The sequence below is a fragment of the Lynx canadensis genome, chromosome D4, assembly GCF_007474595.2.
Source record: "Lynx canadensis isolate LIC74 chromosome D4, mLynCan4.pri.v2, whole genome shotgun sequence".
Classification (NCBI taxonomy): Eukaryota; Metazoa; Chordata; class Mammalia; order Carnivora; family Felidae; genus Lynx; species Lynx canadensis.
In genome coordinates this window covers 1,225,471-1,247,545 of record NC_044315.2, presented here as the reverse complement: position 1 = coordinate 1,247,545, position 22,075 = coordinate 1,225,471, and the positions used below count along the sequence as shown (strand labels likewise).

Genomic DNA, 22,075 nt, shown 5'->3' with positions numbered 1-22,075 from the left:
GGCCCGGTCACCCGAGCGCGGGCGTCAGGAAGATCAGAGAAAATGACCACGGCCTCCACCAGTCGCCAGCGCCGTGCAAGGACCACGGCACATCGGGAGAGGCACACCGGGGCCCAAGAGGCCTGTACGACCTGCTCACTCTGACTAGTTTCCACTTGGCTTTACGAATCATCCTGGAATTCGTGTAATTTGTGTAACGTTTCTTGCAGTTCACGGACACGCACCCCGTGGGTTATCCGGGATACCGGGAGGGTGGGCTCACACTCCGCTCTCGGCTGGCTTCCCACCTGGCACACGCCGGGGATCCCAACTCACTGGGTTTCCAGCGCACCCTCGGTGCCCGGGTGTCCTCCCCATCCCCCCCCCCCAAAGGGCAGCTGCTCTACCCTCACTTTCAGCAGGTGACCGGTGCCTGAGAAACGGCCAGAGGAAACACCCCGAGCCAGGTGGCACCCTGCAGGGAGGTGGGCTGAGGCGGAGAGGCCCCGAACCGCCTCCTGCCTCGTACACGAGTCCCCAGGCGGCTGGCGGCCCCAGAGCAGGCCTGCGCACTCAGGGTGGGCCCGGCGACACCCCGGCCCTTCACACCTACAGAGGCTTCCCGCTCCAGTGAAAGGAGGTCGAAGAAGTGCTCTTCTGGGTGCGGGCGCCTGCCTCCCGCCTGCCCCACTCGGGTCCCGGCCCCGGCCTGCCGGAGCCGGGAGGGCACAGACCTGTGCTGGAGGCCACGACCTTGAGCTGCTGCACCAGCGGGTTGAGCAGCTTCCCTGCCTTCAGCTTGCTCCTGCTCTTCCTCCTCCGGCCGGCGGGAGGGGCCGTGTGGAAGAGGCCCAGGTTGGGGGGCAGCGGCTTGCCCAGGCGGCGGTACAGGGCCTCGATCTCCTGCTTCTGCTGGCTCTGCAGCTCCGAGATCTCCTTCAGGTGCCTGCGGGAGGGGACGGAGGGCCGGGTGGGCACCCTGCTCGGTTCCGGCACATAGGCCCATCCAGGAGAGCCCTCAGGGCATGGCAAGGGTGTGAGCAGTGGGGCTCGAGGACAGATGGACCACGTCGTCGAGGAAACAGGGGCACTGAAGACTTTGGGTCTCCATCAGGACCAAGTGGGCCCCACCGGGGGTCTCCTGCATGAACAACCCCAACACCACCAAGAGGTAGGAGGAAGAGCCCGAGGGGATTCGAGGGTTCAGGTGTCTAGACTCGTGACGCTGCCACTTTGAGTGGCTGGGGAGCGGGACACGAACAACCCCACACATTGACGCTCGCAGTATAAACCCGACACCTAAGCCCAAAGGAAGAGCAAACGATCGGCATTCGGAACTGAGAGGCTGCCTCAGCCCTTCCAGCAAATAGATGGCACCTCCTCTGAGTGGGGAAACCGCAGGAGAGGCGTCACAGATGAGAGCATGCCCACGTGAGCAAGGGTGGGGACTCCCAGCACAGACGCCACCACCCCCTGGCCACACGGGTGTGAGGCTGCCATGAAGACACAGGTGCAATTACTAGCTGTGGGCAAGGGAAGTTTCTCGAACAAGCCAGAGAAGGACCCTCCCTTGGGGACCCGCTGGCCCAGCCGCCAGCCACTGCTCACCTGCCCGCTCACCCGCCTGCATGCCATCTGGGCCTGATGCCAGCCCCTCTGGGCCTGATGCCAGCCCCTCAGATGTACGATGGGCGTGGCTGCCCAGGCCAGGGGCCCAGCCCCTCAGCCACAGCCCTGACCCATCTTCTGCTGCGTGGTCGGACAACGGGAAGCAAGTTCTGATTTCACTATCTTCAATGCCTGCCAGACCTCAGAAAGACGGCCCTAGCCAGCAAAGTGCTGTTGCATCAAGTTAGCTTCCGAAGGGGTGATATTTTGAGGTGACACTGTTGAGGGGCAGGGGGATGCCTCAGGAGGACCTAGGGAGACCCCCAATCTGAGGATCCTGCCCTAGGGCCTGCAGCAGGTGCCTCAAAGCCCAGGGCCCCTTCCCAGGCAAGAGCCTAGACTCGTTAGCCCTCATTTCCCGTCCTCAGACTACCCAAATTCCTCTCTTGGAGGAACCTCTGCAATTCACCCCACCCCCACCCCAGGCCCGCGCCCTCCTTTTCCCCACCCCTACACAGCCCCCCCCACCCCAGAGAGGGCGGCTGCCTCTTGGTTCCCCTTACTCCTGCGGCCTGCAGGCTCCCAGGGCGACCACCCCCAAGTGAGAGTGTACAGAGGAGACCCCCCACACGCCCCACAAGGACACACTGTCACTGGATCAGGCACCTCCCTGCGTGCCTCCGAATCTAGTGGCTGCTGAGTGCCAGCACTCGGCCGTCGACAGGTCTCCTATGGCTGGGCCCAACTCAGTGGTTGGGGCAAGTGGGGGAGGGTGAGGCAAGGCGGGGGCGCAGATGGGAGGAGAGTAAAGCAGGGCCTCAGCAGGTTGGGGGGGTGGGGCCGAGGCAGGTGGGAGGACAGTGGGGCGGGGCCTCGGCAGGTTGGGGGTGGGGTGGGGCCGCAGGTGGGAGGAGAGTGGGGCGGGGTCTCGGCAGGTTGGGGGTGGGGTGGGGCCGACGCAGGTGGGAGGAGAGTGGGGCGGGGTCTCGGCAGGCGTGCTGAGGTATTGTGTTGCTCTCTCCCCCCAGGGCTTGCACAACCCAGCAGAAGGAATTATGGGACGGCAGAAGCCTGTGAGGCTTCTCTCCAGTATCTGCCACTTCTGCGCAGTGTCCCCAAAAAGTGGAGCAAGTCACACTCGCTGGGGGAGACAGTGAGCCCAGTGAGAGCTACCGCAGGAGACCAGGGTCCGCAGCACAGGCAGCACCGCTCCCCGCCCCCCCCCCCCCCTGCAGCCACTTCTCAGGACCTACTTCTCCCGCAGACTCTGCAGCTCCTTCCTGATATCGGCGTCCTCGATCTCCGAGTCGTTGTCGCTGCTGATGTAGGACGACTGGGAGTGGAAGGAGGTCACACTGATGGTGGGCACCTTCACGCCCACCCTGCCGGGCGTCTCCGGGCCCGGGGAGCCAGCCCGTGGGGACCTGTGCAGGAAGGCGGTGGCCTTCTTCACGAAGTCGCTGGCCACGCCACTGCTGCTGGGTAGGGAGGCGTGCTTCTGCACAGGGGGCCGCCTGCGCGGACCCTCGTCCCCGGAGTCGCTGGACACCGGCTCGCCCACGCCGACCTCGATGGAGGAGGCTGTCTGCGCCCTCCGCACGGCCAGCTTCATGTCGGGGCTGTGGGGGGCCTCCTCCAGGTACACGTCCGGCGGCGCCGAGTACCGCAGGCTGTGGGGGGAGCCCAGGGTCCACTCGTCCTGCGTGCTGACCACCGAGAACCGGCCCACAGTTTTGGCTGGTGAGCTGCCGTCCTGCTGCCCTGGATGCTTCTGTGGGGACCCTGCGGCCAGAGTGCCCTGCGTCTGCAGGTGGCTGGCCCGGCTGTCCTCCGTCTGCATCCCCGGTGTGGGCCTGGCTGAAGTTTCCCCCGGGACCCCACTGCTCTGGTCTGCGGGCTCCAGGAGTGCAGGGAAGGCAGAAGCAGGGGCATCCTGGACAAGGAGCGGAAAGGAGAAGTTTCCACCACACAGCAGCAGAGAGGAAACCCCACCAGCCAGGCGCCTGGGAGAACACTCCTTACCTGGGGGGCACCTGGCGCCGGGGGCAGACCTGAGGTTGTCACTTGGCTCAAAGATGATTCTGCTGTAGGAACGTCAGAGTCGTTACTGGGTCGGTGCGGAGGGCAAGGGCAGGAGCAGGCGCCCTCCAGCTGAACTGGATCAGTGGAAGGGAAGCCCCCCACCCAGGGCAGGGGGATGTACCGCCTGTGCTCAGCAGCTAGGAAAACTATAAACACTCCAGGAGGCCCTGACCCCATTTCTTGTTAGGAGACACCCAATGACTCGGGGAAGGGAGGAGGGTCCAGCCTGACACCTCTCAGGTCCCTGGAGGCACCTGCTCCAGAACCTGGGGCACTGCCCCACCCTCTGCACACCTGATGGCCATCACCGGTGCCACCTGTCACTTCTAACACCTGACAGTGCCAATCTGTGTCACGGGTCATCTCTGCACACCTGATGTCACTACCATCTCACCTGTCATCTTTATACACCTGAAGGACTCCCCATCAAATCCGACGATACGAGGGCCTCACGAGGTCCTGCATCAATAGGGCCAGTTCTTAACTCTATGGCTCAGCGTCTAGGGCAGGCCCACATCATCTGAAGCTATCCCAGCTTCCCCATCTACAGAGCATGGATGCAGGGTGGTACTTCTGACCCCCCTTCCCAGGACCACCGAGTGGTGGAGCAGGAGGAGCTGACGTGTGGGAGACTGGCCCAAGCCGGGCCCGCACGTGGCAAAAGCACGCCGCAGGCAGGCAGGGGCTGTGCCAGCCCACAGCCAGACTGACGTGCCTGCCGCGGGGGCGAGAGCCTCTGGCAAGGTTGGGGGGGCTGCTGCTGCACAGATTCCCAGGGAGACCCAGACCCAAATGTCACACACCCCCAACCTCCAGGCAGTGCCTGATGCCCCCCCATCACATCCCTGCAGTGGGGGATCTGCCCTCTCTTTGCACACCTCCAGGCACAGGGGTTCACTCTACACTCCCTGTTTCCAGACAGCTCTGACCACCAGAAATGCTGACCACGTCTCCCTACGGTTCCCCGACAAGCTCTGCACTCTGGGAGGAGTGGGCTGGGGAGTGGCTACAGCATTTGAAGTCCCTGATGCCACAGAAGGGACCCATGGTACATTTCTCATGCACAGAGGTCAGAAGAGGGAGCAGGCGCTCAGGGACAGCGTCTCACTTTCTCCCCCGGAGCATTCCTGCTTGAACCTCCGGTTCGCAGGTAAACACGTGCTGGGGCTTCTGACTCCTGTGCCAGCTGTCCCCATCCCTCGACAGTGTGACACCTATGAATGCAGTATCCAGAGGCCCAGTAGGCCACTCCCCTCGCTCTGCCAACTGGGGCCTCACCTGCCGCTGACACAGACCCAGGGTCCTGTCACAAGGTCAGCTGGACCTTTATCTTGCTGATCTCCCGAGGAATCCCAGGCCAAGAAGAAACCCCACCTCGGAAGGTCAGACCCACCCCCTTGGGTTGACACACAGGTGTTCAGGCAATGAAATGAGAACCACCACAAGAGCTCCCACAGAGACCCGCAGCACCCAGGAGCCTCAGAGGAAGTTCCACAGCAGGAACTTGCTGGCCCCAGGCCGGCAGCTTCCACGGACAGCTGGAAACTCTCAGCCCCAGCCCTGCACTCTACCCAAACAAGCTCCCGCATCTCGTAACCTTCTAAAGAACACGGGGCTCAGGGATGCCTGCCAGAGCGCATGGAGAGCACCGGGCAGCCGGGCAGCCGGGCAGCCACCACCTGACACCCAGCCCAGCTGTTTCTACAAAGGCCTTTCTCACCTTGGGGCCTGAGCATGTGCTCTGTTAGAACACAGTGGGCTTTAACTAACGCATCACGACGGGCTCCCACTATGCCCGAGTCCCACCCAAAATGCTACAGGGATGAAGTGTAGAGACGCGGGATGCACCTGGAAAGCACTGGGGGTCTGGCAGGTGACCTGGGGCTCATTACCTGTCAATGGCGAGGACCCAGCCTGCTCCAATGCAGCCCCCAGCCCAGGGGCTGTTTCTGACTTTCCCGGCTGGTGGAGGAAACGGAGAGAGCCGTTAAGTCTCCCCTGGTGATGCGTGCAGAGACCTGCGGCTCCCCTCTGTATGAAGGCTGGGCTCCTCCCCAGGCCACCCTGACCGGGGCCGTCCAGACCAGGTCCCGACCTTGCACACACACTCCCCAAGTCCCCAGATGAGCCGCTTTTTGTAAAACATGGGGGTGGGCCTGAGTGTGGGGTGGCCACAGCCGACTGAGGCAGGTCTGCGTGCCTGGGGTGCTCGCCACCCTAGTAGGGCCGGAACTTACCACGGGCTGGGGCTCCAGGGTCAAGTCTCGGTCCCCCGCCTCCACAGGGGTCCCGGCAGAGGCTGAGGAGGTGGGCACGTGCTCCTGGTAGAGCAGAGTTCGAAGCTTCTCATCTAGGCTCTTGATGGTGCTGTCCACAAAGCCCACCCTGGGGGGAGGCCCCTCCCCATCGGACTCCAAGGCCGAGGGTGGCTGGGGGGCCCCAGTGGGCCCCAGTGGGGGGCTGGGGAGCTGGGGAGTGGCCAGGCTGATGGCCCCTACTGCAGGGGGCAACGGGGGTAGGGGCTGACCCAGGGTGGGCTGAGGGGTCCCACCGGGGGCGCTGGGTGCAGGGGCCGGAGCCTGCAAGGGCTCACCCTGGGCCATGGCCTCCCTGGCTGAGGTGGGCTCTCCCAAACCCGAGGGGTAGCGGGGGGCCTCCAGAGGTGGGGCACAAGGCCCCCCACCTGCACCCGGGGGTTGTGCAGAAAGCTGGGTGTCTTGAGTCTCTGCCAGTGGCTGGGGGGTCTCACGCTCACTGGCCATCCCCTGAGAGGCCCCTGGGCCCCCTGCCTGCACAGCAGTCCCCACTGCGGGCTCTGGCTTGGGGCTGGCGGCTGGTGTGGCCGCATCCTGGGGCAGAGCAGTCACAGGAGGGGAGGATGGCAGCAAAGGGGCCGGTGCACCGCCAGGGGTGTCCCTGGGGCCTGTTTGGCTCAGATGCTGTGGACTGGCTGGGAAGCCGGACTTTTCCTTTAAGGACAGCTGGTCTTTACAGGGCGCTGTGTCTAGAAGAAACAGGAAAATGCCTCTGTACCAGCCTACTCTGGTGTTGTTCACCTGGCACTTCCCCAGCCAGCAAGATGCCTTCTATGACCCGCAGACCCCACACGCTGGTCTTCTCTTCTCCAGTGTGCCTGACGCGCCTTGCAGCGGCCAGGCTTCTCCCCTCAGGCCCCCACACCAGCAATGCCCCCCTGCCACCCCCACCCCTTCCCTCTGGTTGTTCAGGAGCACTCAGCCCTCGGGCGCAACCTGCCCCCACCTGCTGGGGGTGTGGCACGAAAACACGCCTCCGGTATCCTTCCCGCCAGCCAGTCCACACACTCGTAAGATGAGCTGATAAAAGCACAGTGCCTACGCGAGCCCCACACGCTCGCTGCCTCAGAGGGAACATGAGCCTCCCGTGAACAGACCCCGGTAAGGTCAGAAGCACGCGACACCAACAGCAGCGTCCTCTGGAAAGGGGTCCTCAGGGAGGAGCTGACGGGAGGGAGGAACCAAGCAAGGGACCCCGGCTCCCGCCCAGGAACTCCCAGAGCTTCTGTGTGCTCCCGAGCCTGGGAATATGCAGCGAACGGAGCCTGTCCCGTTTCCCCAACTGACTTCTCCTTCGAGGCTACTCTTCTTTACTTAAAATTGCATCAAACTGAAATGAAAAGCTTACAAAAATACAAGGGGGTAGGGGGAGCGCCGGGATCCCACACCCCCAGACTCACACTGCCCCCCCCCAGCCGGTGACAAACGTCCACATCTGGTTTCTTCACGGCACTGCCACACAAACACGTGCTCTGAACACCACAGCTTAGTTCTAACTTTGACCATTGTATCGGCAGACTCCTGTTTACTCTTTCCTGTCTGGCTTCTCTCGCCATTTTATCTGGGAGATGTGCCCACGATGCGCGTCTGCATAGTTTCACTCCCCAACTCCCCTGTGACTCCTGTGCCACTGTGTGCTGCTATGCACTAGCACGCGAGCGTGAACACGCCAGCGCACATCTGCTGGGCCTGCACCCCAGACGGCGCTGCCGGGTCACAGGGGCCTCAGCCTTCAGGAGCCGCGAACCGGCTTCCCTACCCACCTGTGCCAGTTCCCCTCCCAGAGCAGCCTCCGTGCTCCCACACTCCCAAGTCAACCTGGGAACTGTAACAGGACCTAAAGTGGTTTTGTTTGTTGAGAGAGTGAGTGTGTGAGCTGGGGAGAGGACAAAGGGGGGCAGGGGGAGAGAGTCCCAAGCAGACTCTGTGTTGTCAACGCAGAACCTGACGCGGGGCTCGATCTCACCAACTGCGATATTATGACCAGAGCTGAAATCAGGAGTCAGATGCCTCACTGACTGAGCCTCCCAGACACTCTGTGTTTGTTTTTAAGTAGGCTTCATGCCCATTGCTAGTCCAACATGAGGCTTGAACTCACAATTCTGAGATCAAGACCTGAAATGAAATCAAGAGTTGGATGCTTGGGCGCCTAGGTTGGCTCAGTCAGTTAAGGCCTACTCTTGGTTTCATCTCAGGTCATGATCTCATGGTTTGTGAGTTTGTGCCCCGCATCAGGCTCACGCTAGCAGAAGAGGCTGCTTGGGATTCTCTCTCTCCCTCCCTCCCTCCCTCCCTCCCTCCCTCCCTCTCTCTCTCTCCTCCTACTCACGGCTCTCTTTCAAATAAATAAAAATAAATACTACACTTGATCTTAGCCAAAAGGCCGAGAAGCGATCAAATAAATAAAAATAAATAAAAAATAAAAAAGAGTTGGACGCTTAAGCCATCCAGGCACCACTCCCTTTTTGTTTCAAAAACAATCCTATCATCACCACTTAGCAGTCAGACCATTCTTGTCAATCAAGACGTGGGCGTACCTCTGGGTGCTTCTACTCCCTTGTTCAATGTCTACCCCTGTTCCAGTACCACAGTGTTTCTATAGTTGTGGGTTTACATAATTAGTCCCAGTACTCAACAGAACAGTTTCCTTCCTCCAGAGGGTATCTTGGTTTTTCCTGGCTTTTGCATCCCCACAAATACCATACAATCAACTTGTCAGTGCCCATTAAAAGTCAGAATTTTAACTGAGACCACAATGAATCTGTAAATCCATTTGGGGAAAAGTAATGTGTTTACAATATTGAATCTTCTAATCCATGAACATGGTATATATCTTTTGATTCATTTCTTAAGTTTCTCTCAGCATTTTATTAAAGGTCTGGGGGGGTATAAAGGACTAATTTTGTCAGAATCATTTCTACTTCATGTTTGCTATTATTATGTTACTACAAATGGAAATGTAATAAATTTCTGTTTACTAACTATTGCTGGTATAGAAAAACTGTTGCATCTAGTTACCTCACCTAAATTCACGTATTAATTTTAACATTTTCCTAAATTTTAATTTCCATGTATATAGGCACTTTGTCAACAAATAATGATAGTTTATTTCTTCCTTTCAAATCCTTATAGCTTTTTAAAATAATAATTAAGTGCCATTAGTCAGAGGTAAAAATGAAATAATTACTGCAAAAAAAAAAAAAACCCACATGATAATTTCCACCTCAGAGTGGGAAAAGTTTTTTTTTTTTTTTTTAATTTTTTTTTTTCAACGTTTATTTATTTTTGGGACAGAGAGAGACAGAGCATGAACGGGGGAGGGGCAGAGAGAGAGGGAGACACAGAATCGGAAGCAGGCTCCAGGCTCTGAGCCATCAGCCCAGAGCCTGACGCGGGGCTCGAACTCACGGAGCGTGAGATCGTGACCTGGCTGAAGTCGGACGCTTAACTGACTGCGCCACCCAGGCGCCCCAGAGTGGGAAAAGTTTTACAAACATATTCCTTGGAAAGAATTATAATCTGACCCAAAACAGTAATTTTATAACAAGGGCTTCTTAATAAAAGGTTATTATCTTGTTCTGTCCAAATGCTTAACAAAAAGTAATGTTAAAAGAAACATCACCACTTATGGAACACCAATTTATAATTACATTGAAAAATCAGAATAATCACTCAGCTCTGGGCATCTATTACATGGCATTCATTATGTATTTAATTCTACTTGAAGAGTGATTACTATTGGAATTGAAAATAGAATGAAGCCTACCTTAAGTTGGTACCAACCCAAAATTTACTTTGGAAAACCTTGTTTTGAGATTAATGACATTTTTTTTCCAAATGAAAAATAAAGCTATTATACCATTACCATAACCTCCATAAATATTTACAAAAAAAAGGGAACCGGCTCTTAAACTTAGCTGCAGACTGGAATTACCTGGAGGAGCAAAAGGTAACACTGGGTCCCCTCTGCAGAAATTCAGATTTCACTACAAGAAGCAGACTTCTTCAGTCCTGCTGCTTTTCTATTATTTTTTCCCCTTTCTCCTCTTCCTCACCCTTGCTCCCTGCCTCTCTCCTCCTCTTCCTTCCTGACATCATACCCCACACTGCACCAAGACCTCCAGTATGAGATGAAAATAAATGGTGATAATTGGTATCTGATTGTTTTCTATCTCAAAAAGAAAGCATTTGAGGGGCGCCTGGGTGGCTCCATCGGTTAAGTGTCCGATTTCGGCTCAGGTCATGATCTCACGGTTTGTGAGTTCAAGCCCTGTATCGGGCTCTGTGCTGACAGCTCAGAGCCTGGAGCCTGCTTCAGATTCTGTGCCTCCCTGTCTCTCGGCCCCTCCCCTGTTCATGCTGTCTCTCAATACTAAATAAATGTTAAAAAAAATTAAAAAAAAAAAAAAAGAAAGCATTCAACATATCACTATTAGAAATACTTGCTGTTGGGGCACCTGGGTGGCTCAGTCGGTTAAGTGTCTGACTTCGGCTCAGGTCATGATCTCGTGTCCGTGAGTTCGAGCCCCGCATCGGGCTCTGTGCTGACCTCAGAGGCTGGAGCCTGCTTCAGATTCTGTGTCTCCCTCTCTCTCTGCCCCTCCCCCACTCGTGCTCTGTCTCCATCTCTCAAAAATAAAATAAAAAAGAAATACTTGCTGTTGGGGCACCTGGGTAGCTCAGTCGGATCTGACTTCAGCTCAGGTCATGATCTCACAGTTTGTGAGTTCAGACCCCACATCGGGCTCTGTGCTGACAGCTTAGAGCCTGGAACCTGCTTCTGATTCCGTCTCCCTCTCTCTCTGCTCCTCCCCTGTTCACTCTCTCTCTCTCTCTCAAAAAATAAACATTAAAAACTTATTTTAGAGAAATAGTTGCTGTTGTTTTTAAACGTTCTTCATCAAATTAAACTAATTCATCTTTATACTTCTCTTTTTATTAAAGTCATTAACAGGCTTTGAATCTCATAAATGCTTTTTTCCGTCTACTGAGATGACCACATGCTTCTCCTTTAATCTGTGCCTCTGTCAGCCACCATTCCACTCTCTGGTTGTATGAATTTCCCCCCCCAGACATCATACAGTATTTGTCTTTAGCCCTCTGGCTTATTTCACTTAGCATGATGTCTTCCACGTTCGTTCATGTTGTCACAAATGGCAGGATTTCCTTGGTTTTATGGGTGAATAGTATTCCATTGTATATATTTACATTTTCTTTATTCATTCAACTGTCAATGCTTAGCTTATTTCCATCTTGGCTACTGTGAATAATGTTGCAACGAACATGGGCGTACTGCTATCTTTTCAAGATAGGGATTTCTTCAGATCTATACCCAAAAGTGGGACTGTGAGATCATATGGGAGTTCTATTTTAAAAATTTTTAGTAACCTCCATACAATTTTCTATAATGGCTTAGCCAGTTTGTATTCCCACTAACAGTGTACAGGGTTCCCTTCTCCCCACATCCTTACCAACATGTGTTATCTATGGTCTTTTTGAAAAAAAGCCATTCTGAAAGGTATGAAATGAGATCTCATTGTGGTTTTGATGTGCATTTCCCGGATGATTAGTAATGCTGAGCACCTTTTCACATATCTGCTGGCGATTTGTAGGATTTCCTTGGAAATAACATCTATTCAGATTCTTTGCCCATTTTTATTTTTAAATGTTTATTTTTGAGAGAGAGAAGAGAGAGAGTGTGGGCATGTAAGGAAGGGGCAGAGAGGGAGAGGGAGAGAGAGAAAGACAGAGAGAGAGAGAAGTTTGAAGCAGGCTCTGCACTGACAGCAGAGAACCTGATGTGGGGCTCGAATTCATGAGCTGTGAGATCACGACCAGAGCCAAAGTCAAAAGTTTAACTGATGAAACCACTCAGGCGTCCTCTCTGCCCATTAAAAAAAAAAAAAATTTTTTTTTAAGTTTATTTATTTTTGAGAGACAGAGTGAATGGGGAAGAGGCAGAGAGAGAATCTCAAGAAGGCTCTGTACTGTTAGCACAGAGCCCAATGCAGGGTCCGAACTCACAAACCGTAAGATTATGATCTGAGCCAAAACAAAGAGTTGAAGGCTTAACCGACTGAGCCATGCAGGTGCCCCTGCCATTTTTAATTGGATTATTTGAGGGGTCTTTTGTTTTTGCTATCGAGCTGTGTGAGTTACTTACGTATTTTAGGTATTAGCCCCTTATCAGATATATGATTTGCAAATATTGCCTCTCATTCTGTAGGATCCCTTCTCATTTTGATTCTTTTGTTGTGCAAAAGCTTCTTAGTTTGATGTAATCCCACTTATGATTTTGCTTTTGCTGCTTGTCTTTTTAGTGTCACATCCAATGTCAAGGAGCTTTTTTCCTGTTTTCTTCTAGGAGTTTTATGGTATCATGTCTGAGAAGTCTTTAGTCCATTTTGAGTTGATTTCTGTAAGTGGTATGAGATGAAGGTCCAATTTCATTCTTCTACACGTGCATATCCAGTTTTCCAGAATCACTTACTGAAGAGACCATCCCTTCCCCATTGTGTGTACTTGGCACCTTTGTCACAGATTAGGTGATTACCTGTGACTAATGACTGTTACATTAGCCTGCGTCTGTTTTTATGTCAGTACCCGACTATTTTGATTACTAAGGTTCTATGATACAGTTTAAAGCTAGGGAATGAGATGCCTCCAGGTTCCTCATCTCGAGACTGCTTTGGCTGCTTGGGGTCTCGTTACTCCATTTAAATTTTAGGACTGTTTATCCTATTTCTATGAAAATGCCATTGGAATTTCGACAGGGATTGGGCTGAATTTATAGATGGCTTTGCATAGCATGGATATTTAGCAATATCAATCCTTCCAATCCAAGAACATGGGATGCCTTTCCATTTATTTCAGTGTCTCATAGTTTTCAGTGTATATAGTTCCTTCCTCTCCCTGGTGAAACATATTCCTAGATATGCTATCGTTTTCGATGTTACTGTAAATGGAATCGCTTTCTTTTTTTTTTTTTAAGTTTATTCTGAGAGAGTGTGTGTGAGCAGGGGAGGGCCAGAGAGAAAGGAAGAGAGAGAAGCCCAAGAAAGCTCTGCACTGTCAGCACAGAGCCCAATTTGGGGCTTGAACTCACAAACCGTGATAGCATGACCTGAGCCGAAACCAAGAGTCAGACACTTAAACGACTGAGCCACCCAGGTGCCCAAAATTGCTTCCTTAATTTATCTTTCAGGTAGCTTGTTGTTAGTACATAGAAATGCAACTGAATTTTGCATGTTGATTTTGTATCCTGCAACTTTACTGAATTAATATTCTAACAGGGTGTTAAAAAAAATTTTTTAAGCTTTATTTTTGAGAGAGCGAGCGAGAGAGAGAGTGTGAGTGTGAGCGGGGGAGGAGCAGATAGAGGGAGACACAGAATCCGAAGCAGGCTCCAGGCCCCAAGCTGTCAGCACAGAGCCTGATGCAGGGCTCGAACCCGCGAGCTGTGAGATCATGACCTGTGCCGAAGTCGGATGCCCAAACCGACTGAGCCACCCAAGCACCCCTCTGTGGGGTTTTTGATGGAATCTTTAAGGGTTTCTATATATAAGATTATGTCATCTGCAGAGACAATTTTACTTCTTCCTTTCTGATTTAGATGCCATTTGTTTCTTTTTCTTGCCTAATTGCTCTGGTTAGAACTTCCAGGACAACGTTAAATAGAAGTAGTGAGTGGGCATCCTTCTCTTGTTCCTAATCCAAGAGGAAAGGCTTCAGCTTTTCACCACAGAGTATGTTAGCTGTTGGCTTGTCCTATATGACCTTTACTATGTTAAAATACATTCTTTTAATATCTCATTTGTTGCGATTTTTATCATGAAAGGATGTTGGATTTTCTTAAAAGCTTTTTTCTGCACCTGAGATGAGCCTATGATTTTACCCTTCATCCTGCTGATGTGGCGTATCGCATTTATGATTTGCTTATGCTGAACCATCCTTGCATCTCAGGAATAAGTCCCACATAACAGTTACCATTCTTTTAATGTGCTATTGAATTCAGTTTGCTATTATTTTGCTGAGAATTTTTGCATGTATATTCATCAAGAATACTGGCCTATAATTTTCTTGTGGTGTCCTTGTGTGGCTTTGGTATCAGGGTAATGGTGACTTGATAAAATGAGTTTGGAAATGTTCCTCTTCATTACTTTTGGAGGAGTTTGAAAAGGATTAGTGTTAATTCGTCTTTAAATGTTTGGTAGACTTCACCAGTGGTCTGGACTTTTGTTGGGAGACTTGATTACTTGCTTAATCTCCTTACAGTTACAGATCCGTTCAGGTTTTCTAGTTCCACGATTCAATCTTTGTAGGTTGTGTGAGTCTAGGAATTTATCTTTATTTTTTCTAGGCTGTCCAATAGGTCAGCGTGTAATTGTTCATGGTAGTTCCGCATGGTTTTCTGTATTACTATGGAATCAATTGTTGTGATGCCTCATCTTTTAATCCTGACTCCGAGTCCTCTTTTTTTCTTAGTCTAGCTAAAGGTACGTCCATTCAGTTTACCTTTTCAAAAAAGCTTGCTCTTCACTTCATTGATATTTTGTTGTTTTTCTGGCCCATTTATTTCGGCTCTCATCTTTGTTGTTTCCTTCCTTCTAACTCTGGGCTTTGTTTTCTTTTTTCGAATTCTTGGAAGTATGAAGTTAGGTTGTTTGAGATCTTTCTTGTTTCTTAATGTAGACCTTTATCGCTATAAACTTTCCTCTTAAAACTGCTTTTGCCGCATCCCTTAAGTTTTGGTGCGTTATGTTTCCATCTTCATTTGTCTCGGGTATTTTTTTATTTCCCTTTTGATTTCTTCTCTGAGCCACTGGCTATTCAGACGTTTAGTTTTCATGTATTTGCACTTTTCCTGCTTCCCTCCCATTACTGATTTCTAGCTGCATAGCTTCATGTAGTCAAAAAAGACATTGTGACGTCAGTCCTCTTAAATTTAAGACTGGTTTCATGATCTTCCAAATGATCCTGGAGAATCTTCCATGCACGTTGATAAGAATGTGTGTTCTGCTACTATTCAGGGGGCGGGTGGGGAGAAGGTATTCTGAGCATGTCCATTAGATCCATTTGTTCCACTACAGTGTCATTCCAGTCAGTATTTCCTTATTGACTTTCTGTCTGATCTATCCGTTATTGAAAGTGAGGTATTCAGAAGTCTATCTGTTTACATCTTTTGATTGGAAAACTTAATCCATTGACATATAAAGTAATTACTGATAAGTAAGGACTTACTCTTGCCATCTTGTTCATTGTTTTCTGGCTTTGTAGTTCTTTATTCCTTTCTTCCTCTCATGCTATCTTCCTTTGTGATTTGATGATTTTTCATAGAAGTATGCTTTGTTTTGTCTTTTGCATACTAAAGCTATTTGTGATAATATGAGCCTTACATTAAAAACATAGTTATAAATAAGTCCATTCTGAGCTGGGAACTTCAACTGCATACCAAACTCTACACTTCTACTTCCCGCACACATATTTCATGTTTGGTAACACAATGTACATCTTTTTTACATTGTGTATCCATTAGAAATTATTGTAAATATAGTTATTTTGAATACTTTTGACTTTTAACATTCATACTCAAGCGATCTGTACACAACCATCACACTCTGGATGACCATACGCTTACTTTCACCAGTGAGTTTTACACTTTCATGTCTTTTCATGTTACTAATTAGGATCCTTTCACTTCAGCCTGAAGAATTCTCTGTAGCATTCTGGTATGGCAGGTCCAGTGGTGCTGAACTCCCTCAGCTTTCATCTGAGAAAGGCTTTCTCCTTTATTTCTGAAGGACAGCTTTGCCAATATTCTTGGCTGTCAAGTATGTTTTACTTTCAAAACTGCAAATACATCATTCCATTTTCTCCTGGCCTGCAAGGTTTCTGCAGAGAAATCTGCTGAAAGCCTTTTGGGTATTCACCTGTTTGAAATGAAGTGGGTTTTTTTTTTTCTCTGTCTTGCTGTTTTCAAATTTCTGTCTTGATTTTTGATAGTTGAATGTGTCTTGGTGAGGTCTTCTTTGGGTTCAATCTATTTGGGGACCTGTAAGATTCATGTGCCGAGATGTACATAACTCTTACTAGATTTGGGAATTTCTTAAATAAGCCTTCTGACCTTTCTTTCTCTCTTCTTCTGGGACTCCCACAATGCAGATAGTAGTTGCTTGATAGTGCCCCCAAATTCACATATGCTTTCTTCGCTTTTTTCATTCTTCTTTCTTTTTTCTCCTATGACTAGTTAATTTCAAATAACCTGTCTTGAAGTTAACAAATTCTTTCCTCTGTTTGATCAAGTCAGCTATTCATGCTGTCTATTGCATTTTTTACTTCATTCATTGTATTCTTCAGCTCCAATATTTGTTGGTTCTTTTCATGATTTCTACTTCTCTACTGAACTTCTCATTTTCCTCACGTATTTTTTGTTGAGTTGTCTCATGTATTCTGTTAACCTTAAAAATAAAACTGTTATTTTGCCAAAAAAAAAAAAAGGGGGGGGGGTTATTCTTAACAGAGAATTTCAATCTGGGACAAGCTAGCTATGGTAAAACAACAGGCAAGTCTGGAGAAGAAGTCCAAAAAGGAGGCTCTTTTATAGAGGAGGGGGGTGTAGGGAGGGGCTGATGTAAACTAAAAGTGCATTGAAGTAAACTGGGAGCTGGAAGTATAGTGGTTTCTCACTGGCTGAGCTGTTGCCAGGAAGAAACCTTCCTTCCTCTTGCTGGGGTAGTAAAGTAGCATCCACCTGCAAGGTCCCTCTCTTCCTGCTGGGTTTGCAACTCTGCTGGCCCCCTGACTCCATTATAGACAAGGTTTCCTTCTATTAATTTTCACAGTTCTCTTGTAGTTCACTGAGCTTCCTTAAAACGGTTAAGTTTAGGGGTGCCTGGGTGGCTCAGTCGGTTAAGTGTCTGACTTCGGCTCAGGTCATGCTCTCACGGTTCGTGAGTTCGAGCCCTGTGTCAGGCTCTGTGCTGACAGCTCAGGGCCTGGAGCCTGCTTCGGATTCCGTGTCTCCCTCTCTCTGCCCACCACCGCTCATGCTCTGTCTCTCTCTCTCTCTCTCAAAAATAAACAAACATTAAAAAAAAAAAACGGTTAAGTTTGAATCCTCTGACAATTCACACATCTTCAATTCTTTGGAGTCAGTTACAGGAAAATTACTGCGCTCCTTTGGTGGTGGTATGTTTGCTTGCTTTTTTTTTATGTTTCTTGTGACCTCGTGTTGCTAACGTTGCACTGATGAAACAGTCACCTCTTGCAGCCTTTACACATGGGTTTTGGTGGGTAAAGACCATCTGTGAATGGGTGCAGGACATCAGCTGGGTAGGCTGTAGTGGTTCTAGGACAGGCCCAGTAGTGGAGTCTCCGCGCAGGTCTATCAGCCAACATCAGCATCAGCAAAGATGGCAGAGGTCCTCAACTACAGGTGGCAGCAGTGGCTATAAGGGCTGTGGGGGTCTTCAGTCATGAAGGCTTCTGGGTACCTCCTAATGTTTTTCCTCCCATGGGGATGTCACAGCTAAGGTGATTCTTCCTGGCACAGGGTCCAGCTTGTGGGTAGTGGCAGCACGGGTGTCTGAAGTACAGGTGCCTATGGCACAGATATGGAGCAGACGTCTGGAGGGCAGGCACCCACAGGGGGATGATGGCCCCAGGTTCCGGGGCACTGGCCAGCCCACAATGATAGCGGCGCCAGTGCCTCAGGTGCGTAAGTGTGGAGTTGTCACGGAGCCGAGGTCTAGAGCACAGGTGCACCCGGAGCAGCCAGGGTTCAGCAGTCTGGGATCTGCGCAGCGTTGGGGAGGCAGCAGACAGTCCTGGTCCAAGGCTGGCACAAGAGCAGATCCTTCTGGGAAGAGGGTACAGCAGAATCTCCTTCTGCAGAGGGTCTATGGCAGCAATGGCTATCGGGTTACACCCACGGCAAAGACGTCTTTTGTGAGGCAGGCCGCTGGGGTCTGCCCGCTAGCATACGGGTCTTCTGCTGCGAAAGCCGTGGGGACCCCGGGCTGCTGCAGGGGCTGCAGAGTTCCTCCGAGGGCCTCCCCAGAGCATGCCACTGGGGGCCATGATGGCACTCGCCATGGCACTGACAGAGCCCCACCTTCTTTGATCCTAGCCATTTCCTGAGGCCTCGTGTAATCCCATCTCCCCAGGGATCCTTTTTTTGCAGTTGTCTATATTTTTGCTCCACTGTGTTGCCACAGGTTCTTAGCTGGACACTTAAGCCCTCCCAAGACCGTTTCCACTAATGGACAGGTGTATGTTTTCATGGGGGGCATGAAGGCTATAGCTCCTACACTGCCTCCTGCTGACATGACCCCTCCCAGTCATCCTGGGGTGGGGGGGGGGTGGCTTCTCTCTCTCTCTCTCTCTCTCTCTCTGTGGTTTTCATCTGAGCAGAATTCTCCACTCCTCACGTGAATTCCATTTGTCCTTTCCCTTTATCTCGACAAATGTCATCTCTTTTCCAACATCTGGCTGTGTCCATCTGCTTCACTCTGATGAACACATGTTGGCTGTGACAATGCAGCATCCACCCCCTCCCTTGTGTGGCAGGGAACAGCTGTCCCTCCTTCCAATTCCAGGGATGTGCACGTAACTGTCTCAGCGTGCAGCCACCGGTCCACATGATTGCTTTACAGGCAGGTCTGACTCCTGGTTCTGCAGAGTCGAGTCAGGCCCGGAACTTCAGAACCCTTCCGAACAGAAATAATTCTCTTTTCTCCCTGCACTTGACCCTGGAAGACCAACACACTGAGGTCCTCCGGCAATCTTGCCACCATAAATGACAAATGTGAGAGGGTTTTTAATTACCGATTTAATTTTTCTATGTTCACAGCGCTTTTCAGATTTTCCGTTTCTTCTTATATAAGTTTGGTAAGTTATATTTCTCTAGGGCATCATCCGTGTTTTCAAATTTATAGGCATGCAGTTACACATAATATACTCTTAACTCCTTCTCAGTGTTAGTCAGACTGAAGCAATGTCTTCTTCATTCCTGGTCTTGATTGTGCCTTCTCTTTTCTATGCTCAGCCTCACCAGGGGCATACAAATTTTACCAGACATTTCAAAGAACCAACTTCAAGCTCTGTTGACACTCTTTTGTATGTTTGTTTTATATTAATTCATGCTGTTATCTGTTGCATTTCCTCTTTGAGTTTTTCTTTTTATAGTGGACATCACTGATTTTTAGCTTTTTCTCCTTTCTAATATATGCATTTCTTCAAAATTATAGATTTAGCTGCATGCCCAAGTTCGGATATGTAATATTTTCATTTGCATGATTTTCATGTCATTACCATTCAGGATGTTTTCTTGATTTCCATGATTCCTTCTTTGCTTCATGAAATATTTACAAGTGCATTTCTTTTTTTAATACTTTTTAAAAAGTTAATTTTTGAGACACAGAGAGAGAGAGAGAGAGACAGAGAGAGAGAGACAGAGAGAGAGGTAAGAGGTAGAGAGAGCACACAAGCTGGGGAGGGCCAGAGAGACAGAGAGAGAGAGAGAGAATCCCAAATAGACTCTATACTGCCAGCATAGAGCCCGACACGGGGCTCAAACTCATGAACCATGAGATCATGACCTGAGCCAAAATCAAGAGACACTTAACCGAGTGAGCCACCCAGGTGCCCCTATGAATACATTTCTTAACTGAAAAACATATGGAGATTTTTTTAGATATCTCATTTTTTAATTCCAGCTTACCCAACTATAGCTGGAGAACACACATTGAATGATTTTGATCTTTGAAATCTGTTGAGATTTGTTTTGTGTCTTGCATACGGCTAATTTAAAAATACCCTACGTTGGTTAAGCGTCCGGCTCTTGATTTCAGCTCAGGTCGTAATCTCACAGTTTCGTGGGTTTGAGCCCTGTGCTGGGCTCTGGGCATTGACCGGGCAGAGACTTCTTGGGATTTTCTCTCTCCTCTGCTTCTCCCCGGCTCACGCTCTGTCTCTCAAAAAAAAAAAAAAAAAAAAAAAAAAAAAAAAAAAAAAATTATTTTTTAAATCTTTAAAAAAAAAAAAAACCCTATGTGGACTTGGAAAAAAATGTGTATTCTTCAGCCACTGGGTGATCTACATATAGACCAAGATTGCTAATTCTATTAAAATCCAATATATCCTTAATGACTTTTGTCTTCCTGTTCTAAAGGTTCCAATAATGATTGTAGATCTATTTCTTCATTTACTTCTGTTAATTTTTGCTTTATGTATGTTGAGGCTATGTTATTAAAGACACACAAATATAGAATTCTTCTGTCTTCTTGACGAGCTGAATCTTTCACCATTATGTTTTTGCCTTAAAAAGCCTATTTTTTTCTGATACAAAAAGATCTGCACTAGCTTTGTTTAGGTTAGTATTTGCATACTGTGTTTTTTCCCCGCGTGTTTACATTGAACTTTCTGTATTCTTAGGTCTTAGTTTCTTATTCGTTTGTTTCCTTTTTTCATATTTGGCAACCTTTGACATTTAGTCCATTTCTATTTAATTACTGACCTATTTGGGTAAAAACTACCATCTTACTAATGATTTTCTATGTGTTCTGCTTGTTCAATGTTACATTTTCTCTCCTTCCTGTTCTTTTGTTTTTTAAGCATTCTTCCCCACTACACCCCGCCACCATGAGTGTGTGAGTAATCTACTATCTTATAATTCTCACAGGGGCATTCTAGAGACAACAGTACACATTCTTGATGTTGGCCCTTCCCACATAATCCAAGAACCCAGAAGCCCTGTGAGTACAATTCCTTCCCCCTCATAAGTACCCCTGTATTTTCACGTATTTTAACACAACAAATATATGTGAACTCTCAAAAAACACAACACTTTTATACAGTCAACGTTCATTTCGATCTACCCATGTATCTACAATGCCATTACTTTTATTCCCTCCTGCATTTCTGACATTCCATCCAGGATAGCTGGGGGTTCTTTTGCTTAATAATATCTCCTCCAGTATTTCTTTAGGGGAGATGTGGATGTGATCAATTATTTTGATCTTTATTTCATCTTGACTTACATAGAACCCTATCACCAAGCAGGGATTCGAAGCTGGCGCTTATTTCTGTTATCATTTGAGGGTAGTAGCATTTGGTGGTCTCCTGGCAAACACTGTCTCTACTAAGACAGGGGCCACCCAGCTCACTGTTGCTCCTTTAGAGGCACCTGCTTTTTCCTTAAGCATTCTTTCAATTCTTCTGTTCGCCTCTGTACTTTCACTACAATATGTTTAAATATGTTGTTTCTCAGTTTGGAGGCCTTCTTGAATGTGTGGTTAATGCCTTTCAACTCTACATTATCTCCTCAAACTTGATACTGTCCTATTCTTTTCCTTTCTGGGGCACCAATTATATCATGTTTGACTATCTCACTGAAATCTCTATATTTTTTAGCTCCTTTTATTTTTTTAGTTCTTTGTTAATTCTGCCTCCAGCAGTGTACAAACATCCTGTGAGTCTTAGTTTTAACTACTGTATCTTTCAGTTTCACAATTTCCATTCAATTGGGATTTTTTATTTGGGGCATATAAGCAAAATCCACCACAATCAACATGATGAATATACTCATCATTCTCCCAGACATTTGTTCATGAACTGTGTAATCTACACCCCCGCCATCCCTTTCCTGCCACACTCTCCTTCCCAGACAACTACTGATCTGCTTTCTGTCCCTATAGTCTCCATTTATATGTGATCATATAACATGCACTTTTGTCTGGCTTAATTTAGCCAAAGTCTTTAGACTTTGCTATAGTCTTTAGACAAAGACAATAATTACTTTGAAAATCATCCATGCTATTGTAAGTACCAATAGTTCATTCCTTTTTTATTATGGAGTAGTGTTATGTTGTATGCATAAACCACAATATGTTTATCGGATGGACAGCAGGTGGGGCTAGTTCAAGGTTTGGGCTATTGTAAGTAAAGCTGTTACAAACATCTGTGAAAATCCTCATACAGACATCTGCTTTGGTTTCTGTTGCACAAGGAATGGCTAGATAACCAATGAAACCATTTAGCCCTGGACAATTCTTTTTTGGGGGGGAGATTTTTCACTATAAAATCAGTCTTTT

General features: G+C 48.9%; 1 protein-coding gene and 1 pseudogene across 1 annotated transcript in view; both read right to left on the bottom strand.

Annotated features, from left to right (window-relative positions):
- The window catches only part of WNK2 (WNK lysine deficient protein kinase 2), a 131,054-nt gene that overhangs the window by 30,842 nt on the left and 78,137 nt on the right, over positions 1 to 22,075 (bottom strand). The window contains 5 exon segments of the mRNA XM_030293510.1: positions 714 to 925; positions 2,841 to 3,520; positions 3,610 to 3,671; positions 5,562 to 5,631; positions 5,907 to 6,673. Of these exon segments, the coding sequence (XP_030149370.1) occupies positions 714 to 925; positions 2,841 to 3,520; positions 3,610 to 3,671; positions 5,562 to 5,631; positions 5,907 to 6,673 (1,791 nt within the window).
- On the bottom strand, positions 8,311 to 8,379 carry LOC115500217 (annotated as a pseudogene).